This window comes from Eublepharis macularius, chromosome 1 (assembly GCF_028583425.1).
Source record: "Eublepharis macularius isolate TG4126 chromosome 1, MPM_Emac_v1.0, whole genome shotgun sequence".
Lineage (NCBI taxonomy): Eukaryota > Metazoa > Chordata > Lepidosauria > Squamata > Eublepharidae > Eublepharis > Eublepharis macularius.
Genome location: NC_072790.1, coordinates 192,826,855 through 192,845,929, shown reverse-complemented (window position 1 = coordinate 192,845,929; position 19,075 = coordinate 192,826,855). Strand labels below are relative to the sequence as shown.

Here is a 19,075-nt window from a genome sequence, read left to right as displayed (position 1 = left end):
TCTCTGCCCCTCCCAGCTTGCTCAAGCAGCCACAACGCAATCAAGCTGGATTGCCCTCATAAAACCATAAAACAGTCTACTTACTTAATGGAAGGCTGTGGGGTCAGTTAAGCTATCTTAAAGTTATTTTTTATCTGTCTTGTTAAGAATCTGCTTCATTCGCTGTGGTCCCTTTTAGCTTGTTGGACCCCCAGTTTTGCAGCTATGTAGCCATATTGGCTCCTTTGTTGGTCCTTGTTTTCAGAACTGGTATCGGTGCTTCTGGGGGTTTGCCAGTCCCCCTAGGCTCTTCCACCTTGTTCCAGCCTGCCTCCCCTCTCTGGGGGGAGGACTTGGGGGTCCAATCTCTCAGGTCCCAAGGAACCAGGAAGGTCACGGCAGGGAGCTCATAAAACTCCCCTGTCGTAATTTCACTGTCTCATCCCGGAAGTCACCTTACAGCTTTTTAAAATAGCCTGAATTCAACTGTGAAATAGCATTTTTATACACATAGATCATGTCCAGCTCTTAGAGTCTTGGGGTTCATTTCTCAACTGCCTCCATTTCTGCATCTTCAGACTTTTCACCTGATAAGGAGGAGTCTGTAGTCTGATCCATGAAAAATGCTTTCCCCCTACTCTCAGGATGTTTGAACTAAAAAAAAAAATCTGATTATGTGTCTCCTGATTAATTACACTTATTTTATTAAAAAAACCTTTCCCTCTTAAAAAGGGCCCTATGTACTTTAACAAAACTATGTATCAGAGTATCAAACCGCTCAAACCAGTAACTACAATAATCATAAAAAGACACCCCACAACTATCTGCAGTATAACAGATCATACATCCTGTATGATCTGTTCAGAAAACTATCAGTTCAACAGCCAATGCAATAGAAGTCTTCAAACAAAGCTGTTTCGTGTGGCCCATCCTAAACATGAGTAAAGTAAGAGCCATCCTATTCCAAAGAAATCATGCCAAGATCAAAAGGCTTGCACCTGGTCTGAAGTCAAACACTCTGATGAGGAGCTACAACATGTACAAGCTAAAGAGAGAAACGTAGATAGCACACAGGCTCACACTAAGAGAGAGAACCGTTCAGATACAAGGGTCCCAGTCTGTGAATGCCTTTGGGACAACCAGTACTTTAATGTGAGCTCAGCCTCAGTAACAGGCAACAAATGTGTGCTTTTAGAATAAGAAATGTCAAGGGAGGCTATTTCGATTATCTTCAACACACTTTTTGCCATTTTACAATGTGAACTGTACAAATGGAATTTCTAGCATCACCTGTACCACTCACCAGCAACTGGCTAGCAAGATCTGTTGGCAAAGATAATGTCAATTCACCATTTATGCTCAGACCAATCCACTCCCAAGTCCAACTAAGTTTTCCCGCAACAGAAGATGCTTGTGCAGGGACATGTTTCAAAGACACACACTGGGCCCAAGCAGAGCTCGTCAGAATGTACTAAAGGAGATGTCAGAAAAATTACTATCAAATAATAAATTTGCAAGCCTGTTTACTCCCTCAGTCAAATTGAGTGTGCCTGTGTTAGTGTATGCTATTGGTCTATCCTCTGTTAAAACACTTACAAATGACTTAACTTAATCCAATTACTATTGTTCATTAACAACTCGGTGACGTCATTGGAGTACACTAATGTTAAGTCAACAACCCCATCACAACTCTATTTTAAAAAACTTCCAAAAGTCCCCCACAAAATTCTTCAGGAATGAAGGTCAGAACAGCAATCACTGTCCCAGAAAAAAAGGCCAAACATTTATGAAAATACATAAAATAAATGCTAGCATATAAAATATTATCAATTAATTTGTCCCCCATGTACCAAGGCATTTCAAACTTTGTTCTAACGCAGCAGCTAATTTAAACTATGCTCCAGGTATATGATGGCAGACAAGCCTCTGTGAACAACAGTCTTGCCTGCCATTACTAGTCCTTGCAGATACTTGCCTCCTCTTCACAGGGTAATTTTCTGCACATTCTGTACACACTATCAGTTCACATGTGGCAGTGGGAGGGCCAATCAAGGCCCAGTTTTCACCCATTAACTGCTCTATGCATGTAGTTGAGGGAAGCAGTAGAATGGACTGTACTTCTTGTTTCAAGTAAGGTATCATGTTGTTGAATACTCTATATAAAACTTAAAAGAAAACATGTATTGTCGAAGGCTTTCACGGCCGGAGAACGATGGCTGTTGTGGGTTTTCCGGGCTGTATTGCCGTGGTCTTGGCATTGTAGTTCCTGACGTTTCGCCAGCAGCTGTGGCTGGCATCTTCAGAGGTGTAGCACCAAAACTGAGCACTGAGAGATCTCTGTCTTTTGGTGCTACACCTCTGAAGATGCCAGCCACAGCTGCTGGCGAAACGTCAGGAACTACAATGCCAAGACCACGGCAATACAGCCCGGAAAACCCACAACAGCCATTAAAAGAAAACAATTTAAATAGAAAAGCAGCACAACAATAAGGCCGATTCCAGATGACTAACCTTAAGGCGCTTCATGCCGCCCTCTTCCAGATCGCGACGGGGAAAATGCGAAACATCGCGTTTCCTCGCGCAAGTTTTGCACGTCATCGCGCAAAACTCACGCGAGGAAACGCGATGTTTCGCATTTTCCCCGTTGCGATCCGGAAGAGGGCGGCATGAAGCGCCTTAAGGTTAGTCGTCTGGAATCGGCCTAAGTGGGACAAAGCTAAACCCTTTCTCCTGGAGAGTCCTTATTGAGCATTCAAAAACTGAACTTCTTATCTGAAGTGGTACAAGCCCATATTACAACCCCAGGATTCTACCACTTCATTTACTGTCTAAGAGTGGGGCATACACTAAGGTGTGGTGTCCTCTACACAGTGCAGAGGTTACATAGCAAAGAATGTGTTCCTGACAAGGAGGCTACTTAAAAGGATTCTGTTGAGGCTGGAATATTTGAAAATCTCTGTTTTAGTGCATTTCTGTAAGGGGAAAAGAAGCACGTCTGAAAAATGAAAGGAGGTCACAAGAGAGAGAGAGAGCTGTTGTGGTGGTAACTCAGTCCATTTTCATATCTCTGGGTTGCAGCATGCTGGAAGATGCCGTGGGTCCTGAGGTGCTCAAACCAAAAAAATGGGCTTATAAATATTTTAGATAAAGAAGATTCACAAGGGAAAGACCCAAAGGAAACTACAGAATAGGGGGAAAACTGGAAAGCCGTCTTCTTTCTCACAGGGGTCCCCACTCATACCAACAGGGATAATCTCTCTCCTCCTCTCCCTTATCACAACCCAGGCTAGAAGTGGGGTGCAAGGACTGAGGGATGCACTTCTGCTTCCCTAAGCACAAAGAGAGGGACAAATTCTACTCCTAATCACAATTATATATTTCCATTTCATTTTATATTTTACAGTTAAAACCTTTCTGCCCTGTGAGTCTTCTAGCAGCTGTTCAAACAGCAGCTGCTGAAGGTGAAAATAATAGCAGTCCAGGAAAGCGCAGCAGCATCACTCAAACACTTCCAAATGCCCTGAAGAATAAAGTCTTCAATGCACTTCTAAAACCTGAAGGCTCTTAAAGCATGGCAAGTCTATTTGAAGAAGGTGTTACAGAGAAGGAATGCTACCTTAGAAGATGATGTGCTCTCTCCTGACAAATAAACATCCATAAATGTTATGAAGAAGGAGTAGCAAATTTGACAGTGTCGGAGCCTTTGAAGAGCAACCATTGTTTGACCATGTGCAGGAATGTGATGCATGAGTACACTAAAAAAGCTTTTTTTGAACTGCTCCAGTTGGTTTTGTTGTGTTTTGCTACAGCACAAACCTTTGTCCTCCTCGTGCTGAAAAACTGGCCTATCAAGACATGTTTTAAATTGTTTCTAGGAAACAGAGGAGGAATGAGTCAACGAGCAATCATTTATTTAATTGGCAAATAATCATATCACACAACTTCTGTTGTGTTTAATCCTGTTTATTCCTATTGTATAATCTTCTAAAGTTAAATTTAATCATGTTCAAAACACACACACGCACACCTTACTTCCAGAAATATTTGTTCAAATGATGTAATTCAACAGTAGCAGCAGAAACAGAGTTGGATGTTTTGTGTAGCCAGCAGGAGAAAATATAATTCACAAAGGCAATATGATATTTTGCATCTTAGTTGGCCTCAAATTAGAACAGGACACTCATCATTTTGTAGAAAGAAGCAAATTTTCCCTTGCATAAATTTAAAAAATCTAAGATTTAAGCAAATCGGCATGTCATCCAGGTGTTGTGGACAGGACAACGGAGTTTTAGGTTCAGATGCCACGCAGAATGGAAGACCGGTCACTATCACTCAGCCACACAGATTCTCACAAGATTAGGATGTGATCTTTCTTGAAGGAAAAGATGGGCTACAGATAAAAACCCAGGGTGGATTGAGATGGGATGGATCCAAAAGGTACCAATATAGACATGGAAGGACATTTTAATGAGAAGAGTAACTTTGTATTTTAGCCTGTAGCTTGGAAGCTATGAAGCATTAAATCATTTTTCCCATTCCCTTGCTGTATAATATTATTCCAACTGATTTAAGCACATGAGATTTCTCTTAGCTATCTGGCTCTTCAATGTAGAAGTTCCCTGAAAAAAGAATGGCTGAATTCCACCTGAAACTCCATCTAAAGTGTAGAGTGCATTTCAGACAGGAGAATGTCCTCTCTTCCCAGTCACAAGATTATAGAAAGCTAGTTTATTACAATCTCTGCTTGCAAATTCAACCACTAATTTGGATAGAAAAGTTGCTAGAGATAATAAGCACTCAAAGCAAATTAAATTTAGGATGACAGTTCACTTCCCATTTCCGTTGCCAAGACGTAATGACAACATAATAAAAAGAATCAGGAAGCCATTTTGGTACACAGAAAAAACAGTGTTGCACTTACCTGTAACTGTTGTTCATCTAGGTCTTCCGCGCAGGCACACATGGGACTGCGCATGTGCAGGTCTGCCGACTTCGGAGATTTCTATAGCTCAATACCATTAAGGGGGTGCCCTTGCCTCCCAGCGTGCATGTGCGGCCGCTTTTCCTGCCCAAAATGGTCACCAAGAGGCTTGACGCCCCTGTAGTACCCTCAGTCCTCTTTTGCCGCCGTACCCTGAGGTAAGTACCAAGAGTGTTAGTGGGGAAAGAGGGAGGGTATGTGTGCCTGCATGGAAGACCTGCATGAACAACAGTTACAGGTAAGTTCAACACTGTTTTTCATCTACAGTCTTGCTGTGCAGTTCCACATGGGAGATTACAAAGCTTAAATACCTGGGTGGAGGCAATGAAGTGCTGTCACAGGAAAATCGATTGCAGGACCACTGCGCCCACTGCTGTCTCTTTCCTGTCCAGGATGTCCAAGGTGTAGTGCTTGACACACGTGTCCACTTTCGCCCATGTCACCGCTTTGCAGATGTCTTGGAGCGGGACACCTCTCAGGAGGGCTGCTGAGGATGCCTCGGATCTGGTGGAATGAGCATGACCTTCCAAAGGACAAAATAAGTCTGCCGTTTTATAACACAATAGAATTGCCTGAACCACTCAATGGGCCAAGGTCTGTGGGCTAACCTTTCCCCCCTTCTTTTGACCCCAGAAACATACAAAGAGGTGGGAGTCCACCCTAAAGGGTTTTACCCTATCTAAATAATATAGGATAGCCTTACACACATCTAGCGTGTGAAGGGCCCTTTCAGCCTCTGTGGTCTGGTTGCACAAAAAGACTGGCAAGGAAATTTTCTGGGAAAGGTGAAATTTTGAGACCACTTTAGGCAAAAAATACACCTTAGTCCATAGGACTACTTTTTCTGTGTGAACCTTCAAGTAAGGGGGTTCACAACATAGAGCAGCCAACTCACCCACCCGTCTGGCCGACGTAACAGCCACTAGGAATGCCACCTTCATAGAAACAAAGAGGGCAAGTGGCTAAGGGTTCAAAAAGTTTCAATATAAGTCTGGTCAACACCAAGGGCAGCGACCACTGAGGGACCAGGGATCTGACAGGGGAAAACAAATTGTTCAACTCCTTCAAAACTTAGATGTATAATGTGGAAAAAAATCTATCTACAGGGGGGTGAAAGGTGGAGATAGTCGCTAAATACACTTTGGTAGATGAATTGGATAAACCCCCTTGCTTGAGTTCCCAAAGGAAATCCAAAATTCCAGACGAGGAAGCTAAGGAATCTAAATCTCTCCCTTGACACTACCTAGAAAATGTATGCCACTTCAGTGAATAAGACTGGCACGTAGACAGACGCAACGCCTTGCATTCTCCAGGACATGAGTTACTCTTTCAGAGAAGGCTTGCCCTGAAGGATTAGCCATGCAGTCAGTCTGGGTTTGTCTGTCCTGTGGTGGAAAACCCTCCTCCACGACAGTAGATCCGGTCTTATCAGAAATTGGTACACTCGAGTCTGCAACCTCAAGAGGGTGTGAAACCAAGGTTGCCGTGGCTAGTAAGGGGCTATCAGGATGGCTGACGTCTTGTCCGCCTGAACCTTGCTGAGGACCCTGGCTAAAGAGGGAAAGGAGGAAACATGTAGAACAGGTGATCCGATCACTTGAGTTGAAACGCGTTCCCAAGAGACTTGTGGCCCACTTCTCCTCTTGAACAATAACAGGGAGCCTTGCGGTTTTCCTCTGAGGCAAAAAGGTCTATATCGGGAAAACCTCACTTGACAAAGACAGGATGTAAATCCTCGTCTCAAAAGGACCACTCATGGTTGTCCCCTTGCAACCTGCTGAGGTGATCCGCCACTGTGTTGTCTACACCCAGAATATGAACTGCTTGCAGCCACACTGAATGATCTATAGCCATTCCCGGCGCCAGGGTTTCTGGCGCTGGAGGCAGCCTCACGATGCGCGCGCACCCCAGAATGCATGATGACATCATCACACGATGACATCATCACGCCACGCCACCGCAGGGTGGCTGAGGCAGCATGAGGCCGCCCGTGGACCGCACGCCCCGTCCCGTTGCTGCTGTGGCTGCCTGGGGGCACCGCACCACCGCAGGGTGGCTGAGGTGGCGCGAGGAGGCCGCCTGCACGCCGCGTGCCGCGCACCGTGCGCCCCACACTGCCAGCCGTCCGTGTCCCATTGCTGCTGTGCCTGCCTGGGGGGGTGTAGCAGCGGCAGTGGTGGCAGTGGCGGCAGCGGCGGCAGCAGCGGCGCAGGGCTGGCCAGCAGCGGCGCGGGGCTGGCTGGCAGCGGCACAGGGCGCGCCTCCGCCCCCAGCACCCCCTCCAGCACCCCCTCCAGCACCCCCTCCAGCCCCGTGGCACCTGTGGCCCCCGCCTCACCACCTCAACGGTGGTGCCGGCCCTGTCTATAGCCTGCATCCAGATTTTCATTGCCTCTCTGCACAGTGACAGATGCCGTGTCCCTGTTTGTTTATATAGAACATAGTGGTTGTATTGTCTTGTTCTTTACAAAATCTGAAAAGGAAACCAATGCATACGACACTGCTCTCAGTTCTAAAAGGTTAATATGCTCCTGATGCTCAGAATCATCCCACATTCCATGTGCATAAGACCCTTTGCAATGAGCGCCCCAACCTAGATTGGATGCATCTGTAGTAACAGAGACATCAGGTTGTCTATACCCAAATTCTATACCCTTGTAAAGGTTAGAGTCGTCCATCCACCAATCAAGGGATAGAAGGACCCTCCAGGGATACTATTTATTATTATTGATTGATTGATTGGTTTGATTTGATTTATACCCCGCCCTCCCCACAGATGGGCTGAGGGCGGCTAACAACATTAAAAAAATACATTAAAAGTCACAAAACCATAAAATCAATAATTTTTTAAAAAGTCATTAAAATAGTCCAGGAACAGGCTATTTAAACAAATATTGGGAGTCCATATATGGGTATAACAGATGCAGATGTCCTAGGGCAGCCCCAGAAAGAGTGGTGGTCTTAGATGGAAGAAGGAGGACACCCGCTGGCACTCAGCCAAAGGCTAAACTTCCTACTCTGTACTAAACTAAACTTCCTACTCTGAGAGTCCCTTTCAGCAAAGAAAACAGAGGTAAACCAGAGTTGTAATGGACGCATACGCAGTCTTGCCATTGTCGAGGCCATGTAGCCTAGTAAAACCTGGATGAGCCTGGCCAGTTGGAACCTGCATCTTTTGAACTTCCTAACCAGTGCTTTTATCTTTTGGGCTCTCTCTGGGGGTACGAACCCCGCATCTCGAACACCATCAATGACAGCCCCTATAAACTGGGTAACTCTAGCAGGGCAAAGCTTTGATTTCTTTTGGTTGACAAACAATCCTAGCTTAAGGCAAGTGGATAGTGTAATTGAAATCTGCTTGTCCACATTGGCAGCTGAATGCCCCACAATCAACCAATCATCTAAATAAGGGAAAATACAGCAGCCCTGTACCCTTAAGAAGGCAATAGCTACCCCCATACATTTAGTGAAAACTCTTGAGGCTGTGGACAACCCAAAGGGGAGGACCCAGTACTTGAAGATACGAGTACCATAGGTAAAACGAAGGAACTTCTTGTGTTCCTGAAAGATAGAAACATGAAAGTAAGCATCCTTCAAATCTATAACTGCAAACCAGGACTGTGCGGGTATTAGAGTTAGGACCGCCTGCAGGGTGGTCATCGTAAACTTACAAACTCTGACAAGTTTATTTAATTCACGAAGATCTAAGATTGGGCAAAGACCCCCGTCCTTCTTTTCTACCACAAACAAATTGGAATAGAAACCTAAAAGGGAGGACCTATCTGTGACCTCCTCGATTGCCCCTTTCTCTAGAACAGCTGAGAGTTCGGCCAGCACCCCTGGTTGTGAGCTCTGAGCAGAAAAAGTAGGGAGCCGGAGGCAAGGTAACTGAAGAAATTCAACTTTATAACCAACTTTAACTATTTGTAAAACCCAAATATCAGAGGTGATATTACACCACTTTGAAAAGAACAAGTTCAGCCTGTCCCCAAACAGTGGGTCAGGTCCCTGTAATTGTCAAAATTGCTTATGGGAGTGAGATTGCTCCTTGGACTGCTGTGGGTGAGCTCCCTGTTTATTTTTATGGCCCTGTTTCCTTTTCGAAAAGGATTGCAGGCTCTGGTAAGATCTCTGAGGATGGTAACCATACCCCTGGTATGGGTAAAAGTGATGTTTTCAGCCTCTCGCAAAGGACTCATACTGAGATCTATTGGAAGCTTGTCGCTGAGGAAAAACGCCATATGAGCATGCTGTACGCCTGTCTTTACACTTTTTTGATAAATAGTCATCTGTCTTTTCTGAGAACAAGGTTTGTCCCTCAAAGGGGAGATCCTCGACCTTATTTCTGGTCTCTGTTCGTAGCATGGTGGTTCTTAGCCATGCAAACCTGTGAAGAACGATGGCTGAAAGCAAAGTCCTGGCAGAAGTGTCTGCCATATTATGGCCAACGTGGATCTGGTGGCAGGGTAAATAAATTGCCTCCTCTTGGATAACACAGAGGAAGACCCTCTGGTCTTCAGGTAGCTGTGGGATGAAGGTGCCCACCTTATTCCACAGGAGCAACTGATAAGCGGCGATCATTGCCGCATAATTGGCAATTTTAATGCCAAAAGCTGCTGAAATGTAAACTTTCCTCCCCATGGAATCGAACTTTCTGCTCTCTTTATCCGAAGGAACTGACAAGGACCCTTGCTTGGGCTTAGCTTGCATGACCTTGGCAACCAAGGAAAATGGGGGAGGATGCAACTACAGGAACGGATACATGTCATCCTTGGTCCTATAGAGATTCTCTACTTTTTTATTTGTAGGAGGGGTGGAAGCCGGTTTAACGTTTAATCCAGTTCGAAGCTCCATGAAGCCCTCAATGACAGGAAAGGCAACAACGGGCATCGATCCAGAGTATATATGTTTTAAGATCTTGTCCTTAGAACGTGGTTCCATGGAAGCCACATCAATCTCCAGAGCCTTTGCCATCCGCTGAAGGAGTTCATTATAAGCACAGAAATCATCCGTGGACAAAGCCTCCTGTGACGGACCGATCACCCCCTCGGATGAATCCGCCGACGGTTTGTCACAGGACCTTGGATACCGGGAGCTCTCATCATAGTCCACATCGGACAGTCATGGGGTCCGTCTGGAGCCCAGGTAGGAATAGGCTCTTACGGAAGGGGATCTAAAACGGTCCCTGACTCTGCAGTCCGAGTAATAGGAGCCCTCCCTATGGTAACAGTGTGGAGTTGGCTCACGTAGGAGACGCTGGTGTCTTGAATAAGGACTATCCCCCTCACAAGCATCTTGAAGGTCCTCTTCCTTCCTGGGACGAACGTGAAGACCAGGAACCCTGGAAAGGCAACCTGGATTGTCCTGACGGAGTGGGTGGCTTGTCTACCAATATTATGTCCTCCTCCATCAAGCTTCTGGAACAAGGGGTACTATGGGGTGAGGAATGATCACCCAAACCTCGGTGCCATTGCCTGGGCAGATCGGATCCGGCCTCACTACACTGGACTGCAGGTGGTTGGGAAGCAATGACACTCTCCAAAATCTCCTTATCACGTTTAGAAGTCTGATGTTTCTTTCTCCTTTCTTTTCCAGGCCAGTTCCTGATGGTTCTGAGGGCAGCACTGGATCTGAAGGCTTCCGAACCAATGAGTCACTGCATCAGCTCCAAGCTTCGTGATCTGAGGCCGTTCCACCCTGAGGAATCCTTGGTTCCAATGCTCTCGACACCAAGGAATCATCCTGACGAGTTGGAGGAGAGTGTTGAGACCACTATTGGCGCTGAAGGTGTTCTGCTGCATGGAGTTCTTGACTCTGGAGGGGTCGGATCTGAAGTAAGTATGGTCGGTTTTGAAGCGCTCTGCATTGCCGATGAGGTCGGATCCGAAGATGGTCAAGACAGATCCGACGGTGGTCAGGACTCGGTATTGGCTGGGGAAGAGCAAGAGCGAGGTGTTTTGGCTCCAGAGGACCCAGGCCCAGGGTGGGTAGACAAACCGGGCAAAGCAGAACTTTTAGCTGTGGGTGGTGGATCAGTCGCTGCCATGGCATGCTGCCATAGAGAGGTTTACAGTCTACCCACCCACTCTGCTCTGGCCTTCGGAGTGAAGGTACGGCAGTGCTTACAAGCCTGTGTGTTGTGAGTCTCCCTCAAACAATACAGGCAGTTAGAATGGCCATCAGATCGAGTCATTTTCCTAAAGCACGAAGCGCATCGTTTAAACAAAGCCTTCTCCGACATACTTGCAAGGAAGATGTCTTCTCTCTCAACGAACAGAAAACGAGCCAGAACTTCTAGCGTCGGCGGCAAAAGAGGAACTGAGGGTACTACGGGGGTGTCCTACCTCTTGGAGACTGTTTTTGGCAGGAAAAGTGGCCGCGCATGAACGCTGGGAGGCAAGGGCACCCCCTGGTAGTATTGAGCTATAGAAATCTCCAAAGTTGGCAGGCCTGAGCGTGCAGTCCCATGTGGGACTACACAGGAAGACTGTAGATGAACAATCCGTTTGCATCCAACAGCATACACCAGAATGCCCCCAAATATAGGGACCTCTTTGCTTGTGGTCCTAGATTTTGGAATGAACTCCCAAGAAAGCCCTGGTGGTATGTTTTCCACAGCTTAGCAAAAATATTGTCCTTTGAAGGGCTGCTGTGTAAGCAGCAACTGAGCAATAGGCCATGGCTCAGTGGTCTCAGAGCATCTGGTTGGTATGCAGAAGATCCCATGTTGAATCCCCAGCATCTCCAGTTAAAGGATCTGGCAGCAAGTGATGTGAAAGATGGTATCTGAGACCCTGGAAAGCTACAGTACTGACTCTTGATGGATCAAAGGTCTGATTCAGTATAAGGCAGCTTCAGATATTCAATAAGCATGCTGCTTATTTACTCTGCTGCTTATTAGTGAAGCCCTTTCTATACTAAGGCCTTTTTAAAAAGTTTTGTTTTAAAAATTATTTTAACAATACATTGTGTACTATTTTTAGCTGCCTTGAGGGTCTAGTGTGGGCTATTTAAAATAAGCCAATCTTGATCCTTTTTAAAAAGGGGCAGGGCATACTTACCTGTACATGAGGAACATCCAGGCTTTATTCTGCAGAGGTAAAATGTCCATCCGTGTGGAGAAAGGGGTAGATGGTGGGCTAGTATATTGCAACCCCTTCCCCTGAGGTAGCCCTCAGAGGCTATCATCCCACATTCAAGGGCAGGATTTGTCTGTTTCCACTATACCACTGTATAACCACTGACAAAGTATGCCCTATCTGCATGCATGTGCACACACACACCACACACAAACCTGTGCAATATGGAGACTTGACCTGTGTTACAGTTCCTAAGAACTGCTAAGAATGTACAGCAAGTACTCTGAACCCTTGGAATGTGCTACACAAATGCCAATATTAATGCTCTAGAAGGAAAATTACTGGAAAAACATCACATTGGGGGTTGCTGTTTCACTAACAGGGTGAGAGATTCAAAGCAGGCTATATGTAAATTTGTCCTTTTTGATATATAAATGGAGAGCTACTCTATTCCTCTTTTAAATAGTTACCATATTACTTCAAATGGTTGCTTATTTACAAGTAATTTTTACTGGCCTCCTTTAAGAATACAACCTAACTGCAGTGTCTTGAAGAAAATGACCCTTCAAATTATATAAGAAAAAAACATTCTGAATTGCAGAAATTACCACCTGTCTTCTTAAATGAGCTTGTAATATCACACAAAGAAACATTTAAGGCTTTTAAAGTATGTCCTTTGAGGTGCACTCATTTGAATACTTAAGGGACAGTAAATTTCATTGCATTTAATAGAACTTGTTTCTGAGTAACAAATCTTGACAAGTTCAAAATATGGTCAGAAAAAAGAAATAACTTGCACACAAACTTCTTACACAGTTGAAATACATCAACACATGGATGGTTCATATCATGTGTGACTCACCACATTCAAAACTATCACCCAGAACACAATTCTTTTCAGTTGAATCAGTTCACTTATTTGGCTATGAATCAGGTGATGAGAAAAAATTACTCCAGGGTGTCATGTGAGCTGACTGCAGAAAGAACAAACGTGAATCTTGTGGGTCCTTAAAGACTACAACTGACATTGTCAAGTAAGACTTATGCCACAATAAACCTGTTAAGGGAGTCACAAGAGCCTTTAAAATTAAATTATATGCATGCTATATAAACAGGACTATAGTTCATATGTCAGATTGATATAAGCCACACAGAACTGTGATAATCATTACATATGGCAGTCGAATACAGGAACTGTAGCTGGTTGGTTCACATGAAGCTTTCCTGCACAAAGTTAGATCATTGGTCCATTTAGCAGCTCAGTATTGTTTAGTTAGAGGGACTGGAGCCCTCCAGGGTCCCAGGTACAGAATGGTCTTTCCCAACATCTGGAGACAGTAGACTAAACCTGGGACCTTTTGCTCTTCTAGCTCTTCTAGTTTCTTCTTCAAGTTTTTGTTTGTTTATATTTAAATGCCACTTTTCTGGCCCTCAAAGCAGCTTACAAATAGAATGGCCTCATGAAACATGAAAAATTACATCAGTTACATAACATCAAAATGCAATTTCTTAAAAACTTACAGAAGAAAATTTTTGCAGAAATAGAAATAAAATAGTTAACATCTGTAAAAATCTTGGTGGGGAGCAGAGGGGAGAGAATAATGCATTTTAACAGAGTAATGGCTCGATAGAGAAGGCTGGTGGATATCAGGGATAGAGTTCCACAGGAGAGGGAATTTAACCCTACGGAAAACTCTATGGAAGAAGCTGCCATCCGGTCATAGCCTTTCTTTTCTTCAGCAAAGAGCACAGGCATGCTGGCTTTGAAGACGCAGTTCTAGATTTCTGAGCACAGCATGCTGTAGCAGGTTTGCAAAAGCCAGCTCCATGAAGGAAAGCTCTTGTGCTCACCAGCTGGTTTCCACGCATGTTCTCCTCTTTAAGAGGCAGTGCACATTCACTAAGTAGATGGAACCGATACCAGAGAGTTTGTGTCTAAACAAAACCATTAGCCTGCATTCTGGATCACATTTAGGCAGGTTGGGAGGAGGTGTTACTACTTGTGCTCTCTTTCACATGTACCTTTAGACATGTGTGGCCTGTCTAAACGGCTGAGGGGAGAATCGTAAGTGCAGCAGCAGACCTATAGCAGATTGTTGTGCTCACTGAATCCTAGTTTGGGGTTATCAAGTCCAGGAGTCTTCTAACAAATTTCCTGCCCCCCCCCAAAAGATCAAACTAATCTAACTTGCATTGTAAAATATAGAAACAAAAGCAAAGATTTCAGGTCCCAGTTGAAACGTGAGCTACAACTGAAAACCTCACTTATTCACTTGAGGCTGGGGCACTCGAACCTGAACTGAGGCAAGACAATCAGTTTGTAACTAGACAGAAGCAGCAGTGAAGAAAAGGCCTCCCATTCAGTCCCCAAAAGAGAGAATCAACATCCCATTTTTGCCATTCTCAGAAATTCAGACATGCTGTATCAGGGCCTATAAAACCAAAATATTTTCCAATATTAAAACTAGATCTTTTTTTGGTCCTTTTCGCACTGGGACTTTAAAGCATTTCTGTATCTGTTCTGCTTCCCATGTTTGCAGGAATTTCACACTTGCAAGGTAGTCATGGGATGCAGTACTGATGTTTGTCCATGGTATCCCCGATTTCCCCCCTGCGGACATACTTCTATGTTATTTTGAAGGTGCTGCTGAGTTGCATCTGGTCTGATTAATGTCAGCGCGAACTCTATACTCCCCTTCTGCTTCTCTTCTCCCCCCTCTCCTTTTCCCTGGGACTGATTGGTCTGTGTGAAATTAAGCACTTCCACCCTCCTCAGCTCTCTGAACTTCTTTTCTGCCATTTTTATCAGTAAAGTGAAGTAAGGGTCATAAGGCTGCTTCGCCGTTGGCTTTCTTCCTCCCAGGTATGCATGCTCTCTCTCTTTTTTTTCTCCAAAGCCAGGAACAATTCCTAATCTTACTGCTTATTCCCTGCTGGCTTTAAAAGCCAGGGAAGGGTTAAATGGCTGTTTTCCCCCTTCCTCCTTTGAGGCATGCACACTCTTTTTTTTAAAGGCCAGGAAGGGTTGTAAGTTGTAACTTTACACATTTCTCCTGGCTTTAAAAAGCCAGGAAAGGATTAAATAGCTGCTCCCCCCCCCAGGCATGTTTTGGGCTTTGCCAAAGAGGAAAAAAAAAAACAAGCATTTTGCACAGCCCTTTGGAAACAAAGCAGCAGGGAAGCTGCTGGGAGGGGATGAAGCAGCAGCACTTTAACCATTTCCTGGCTTGGCTTTAAAAAAAAGTAAGTGAGAGAGGAACAAGCCTGAAAAATACATGTTTTCCCCCTGAACTCCGCTACCTATTGCCTCTCCAGTGGGCAAGGGACAGCCCAATAAGCAAATGGGTGTGTGTGTGTTTCCAACATTGCAACGTTACTACACCTGCTCAAAGTTTAAAAAGCGTGACGTGAATTGCAAAGCCCTGAAAGCCTGGAACTGCACCAAAGCTTCAAAGCCATTCTAAAATGAAAAACAAGATGCCAAATCGAAACTGCCTCGGACAGTGTAGAATGTGGGGGTGCCGTGCTGAAGCCATTGCAATTGCGGCGAATGCTCATAAATGGTGGTTTAAACTGTAAGTGTGAAAAAGGCCTTTTTGAATACTACAGCCTCAGTAAGTACCACTTAATTCTACTAACATTTCTTCAGCTTTAGTAATTTCTGCTGCATCAGATCAACCAACTGACAAGATAATGTACATTACTCTGTCCGTAAGAATCAGATAAGCAGCATGATGGTATTAAAATAAAAGGTTTTCCCCTTGCATACTCTTTCCTGAGGTGATACCAACTCTCCTTGGTATATCATCATTACATACTGCTATGCAGAAAATCCGGCTTAATTTGCAGTATCATAGGTTTACAATTCTGTTGTCGCATCTTCTGCTTTCAGTGGTAATCAAGACCTGTTTTTTCCCCTAATTATATGACTAATGAATGATGTGTGTGTTCTTGAACAACACTAAGTTTCATCTGTGTCCAATTTTTTTGAGAAGTTATCTGCTAGCAAATTCACCTAAAAGGATTAATTATTTTTGTCCCACTGTTTCTCCACAGAGTTCAGAGTGGCATACATGGTTTACGAAATAAATACATTTACCCCTCCTCCATTATATCCTCACAACAATTCTGCAAAGTAGGTTAATCTGAGATACAGTGATAGACCTGAGGCACCAAATGAGTCTGAGAACTGAGTGGGGATTTTAATCCAGTTGCCTAGTTTAACACTCTTCCTACTATGCCATGCTTACCAATATACATCAACTCTCTTCTCTAATCAAGTTTCTAACAAAGAAATTGAGCCAAGGGGGAAAAAAACAGGGTCCATTTTTAAACTCTAACATTCCCAATTTTGCTAACTGGTCACACAAAACTTAGAAGTACACTCTTTATTAAACTATTCAGCATGTAACAGATAAAGTTGTGTGCATTACAAATAAAGGACACCCAATATATTTTTTAAAATCCTCTTAGCAAAGACTGTTGCTGTTTCTTCCAATGTATCACAACCCACAAACAGTTTAAAGTATATGCCCACTGAAACACAGAATAATGGACTTTAATGAGAATGAATAGGGCACATTTCAAGATAGAGGTTATCTGATAAATGTAAAAATGGGAGAAGGTCCTTCCTTTCAGGACTCTTGAAGGGTCTGACAGCAGATGTTACTGAAATCTAAACAAAGTGTATCCTGAAATGACAGGGTTCAGGGTATGTGCTGTCCTTCCAGCAGTTTTCTATTTTTCACATTAAAAAGAGGGCAAAAACCATTTCATGCACAAATGTATTAAGTACATATGCTTTTCTAATATCTTTATATAGAGCAAATTGCTACTTCTTAAAACCATGAAATGTTCTCAATGAATCCTCTCTGGACATTAGAGGCTTTCCACATATTCCCTTCCCATAAACAACGATTCATTTCTGCTCTTTTGGGAGGAAAACATCATACAACTGAAACGTCTTTTCCTCTTAAACAAGGTATTCTTCTGTTTCCCAGCTGGCATCCCTGTGTTATATACAGAAGTAACAAAAGAGCAGAGTGCTGGGATTCAGAAACATAAAGAATGCAACTTTATAAGGGGAATTATACCTTAATCTTTTTTCTAGTCCAGTAAAGATCAAAATGAGTACTTACAATCAATCTAACTAGGATTTCTCAACATTTCTGCCAACTTTTTACATTTCTAAATGTGCTGAACAATACTTCAGCTCAGAATGAATTCTCTCTCTTACACACACGCTCACAATTGGTTTGAAAGCCCAAGTGCAGCACTGGAATTTGCTCTCCCTAGGAACTGTCAACCAGAAGAGCAATTTGGTCTGCCACAAATACAATTGTTATAAGACTTGCCCACTCACTGCCTTCCCAAAGGGAGGCTCTTGCTGGTGGTGTTCAAGCTGAGGGGAGGTGTTTTTTTGTGTGTAATTTTAGGCTCTTTTATTCCCGATGTCAGGCCTTCGTGATAAACCAGTTCACAAAGCCCATTTTTGGTGTGATGAAATGCATTACCAGCTAACACAGAACAAACTGAAAGCTACCGGTTGATGGTTTCACTGTGTGACCAGATCACAGTGGGGCAAATGACGGTGAAGTGAGTTGGCATGTATGCAATGAAGCCATCAGAAAACTGACACAGAACGGATTCAGTTCTGTCCACACCCATGATAACCCACATCACGTGGCTCACGTGAATCTAACCAAAGAAACTGAACCAAGCACAACTTATGGCTGTGTTCAGCACCTGAAATGGCTGTTTCAGGGGCACAACCAAGCTGCATTTTGAATGTTTGAATGGGGCTAATAAAGGTGAACAAATTCATTGTGGTTGCCCCAAAAGAAGCAACGGTGGCAAATTCTGGGGACAGAAGTGGGAAATGGCAGCATCCAAGGAATGTCCAGCTCCAGCCCCTGAAGGTAAAGAACATTCACAGGAGGGCTAAAACCGTGAATATGCAGTCCGTTGCTGTGGCTGTGGCTGCTGCGCTTGCTGGGGTGGCTGCTGTCCTTGCTGTTGCTGCAGCCGAACTTGCTGGGAATACGGATCTTCAAGAGACTTAACAAACAAGGTGGTTTTGGGCCCAGTCTTCCATATGATGCCATTGAGGTCTCTGACAGAGGACTCTACTGTGATGCTGTGGGTGCCAACAACAGCAAAGTTCAAGAGGAACTGTGTGCTGAAGTAATCATTGTGAGGCTCAACCATCTGCTCCATCTCATTTGTCAAGCTGTCAATGGGTATCTGAGAAAGACAGGAAAGAAACGTTGGAATGGCAATTTACGCTGCCTCTCAAAGAAAACGTTCAGATATTTCTATTTTGTTGTGTAAACAGAGGCTTGGCTTTTACAGCTGAGATTCAATCTTCCTTCCATTCCTGGAAGCAAGCCTGTGACCTTGCAGAGGAGGGGCAAATTAGCTGATTTGTTTTTTATTTGCATCTAGCAACATCTAAGTAAAACATTACAATCTATCTTTATCTATCTTTCCTACATGATCACACAAAGCTCAGCTGTCCATACCAAAGCTGAGGCCTTGGGAACCACCAATCACTGATTGGCCATGTCAAGTCACCAGCATTCTTTCACTTGAACAGATTGGTTTCTGACTTCCAAACAGATGTATGCTCTTGGCAGGATATTTCAAGTGCTAAGATAACAAATGCATAAAAGGATCATCTATTCCCAGCTGCTTTTTACCCTCTGAAGTGCATATATAACTGAGGGGCATGCTAAGAGTGGGAAATTTAGTAGAGTTACAGCACTGAGACTTGCATCAAGGTTATAGCATCAAGTCTAATACACCACTCAAAAAGGCACTCAGACTACCAGGGTGCCAGTGTCTGAAAGAAAGGAAGGAGAATCAGCTTATTCACAGCAAATTCCTAATGTGTTTCTAGCATCTCATTTTCAAAAGAACCAAAGCTGTTCATGCAGATTTGAAGTCATACAGTGGAAATGACAGAATTCTTGCTACCTCACAGGGTAAAATAAGGCCCACAGACGCTTCGTGGGTTTCAGGCAAGACAACTGTAGGC

General features: G+C 44.1%; 1 protein-coding gene across 1 annotated transcript in view; it reads right to left on the bottom strand.

Moving 5' to 3' along the window:
- Positions 1-16,429: 16,429 nt before the first annotated feature.
- INTS7 (integrator complex subunit 7) overlaps positions 16,430-19,075 on the bottom strand; it is a 51,906-nt gene continuing 49,260 nt past the window's right edge. The window contains exon 20 of the mRNA XM_054995811.1: positions 16,430-18,282. Coding sequence (XP_054851786.1) covers positions 17,980-18,282 — 303 coding nt within the window. The 3' untranslated portion in view covers positions 16,430-17,979. The remainder of the gene's footprint in view (positions 18,283-19,075) is intronic.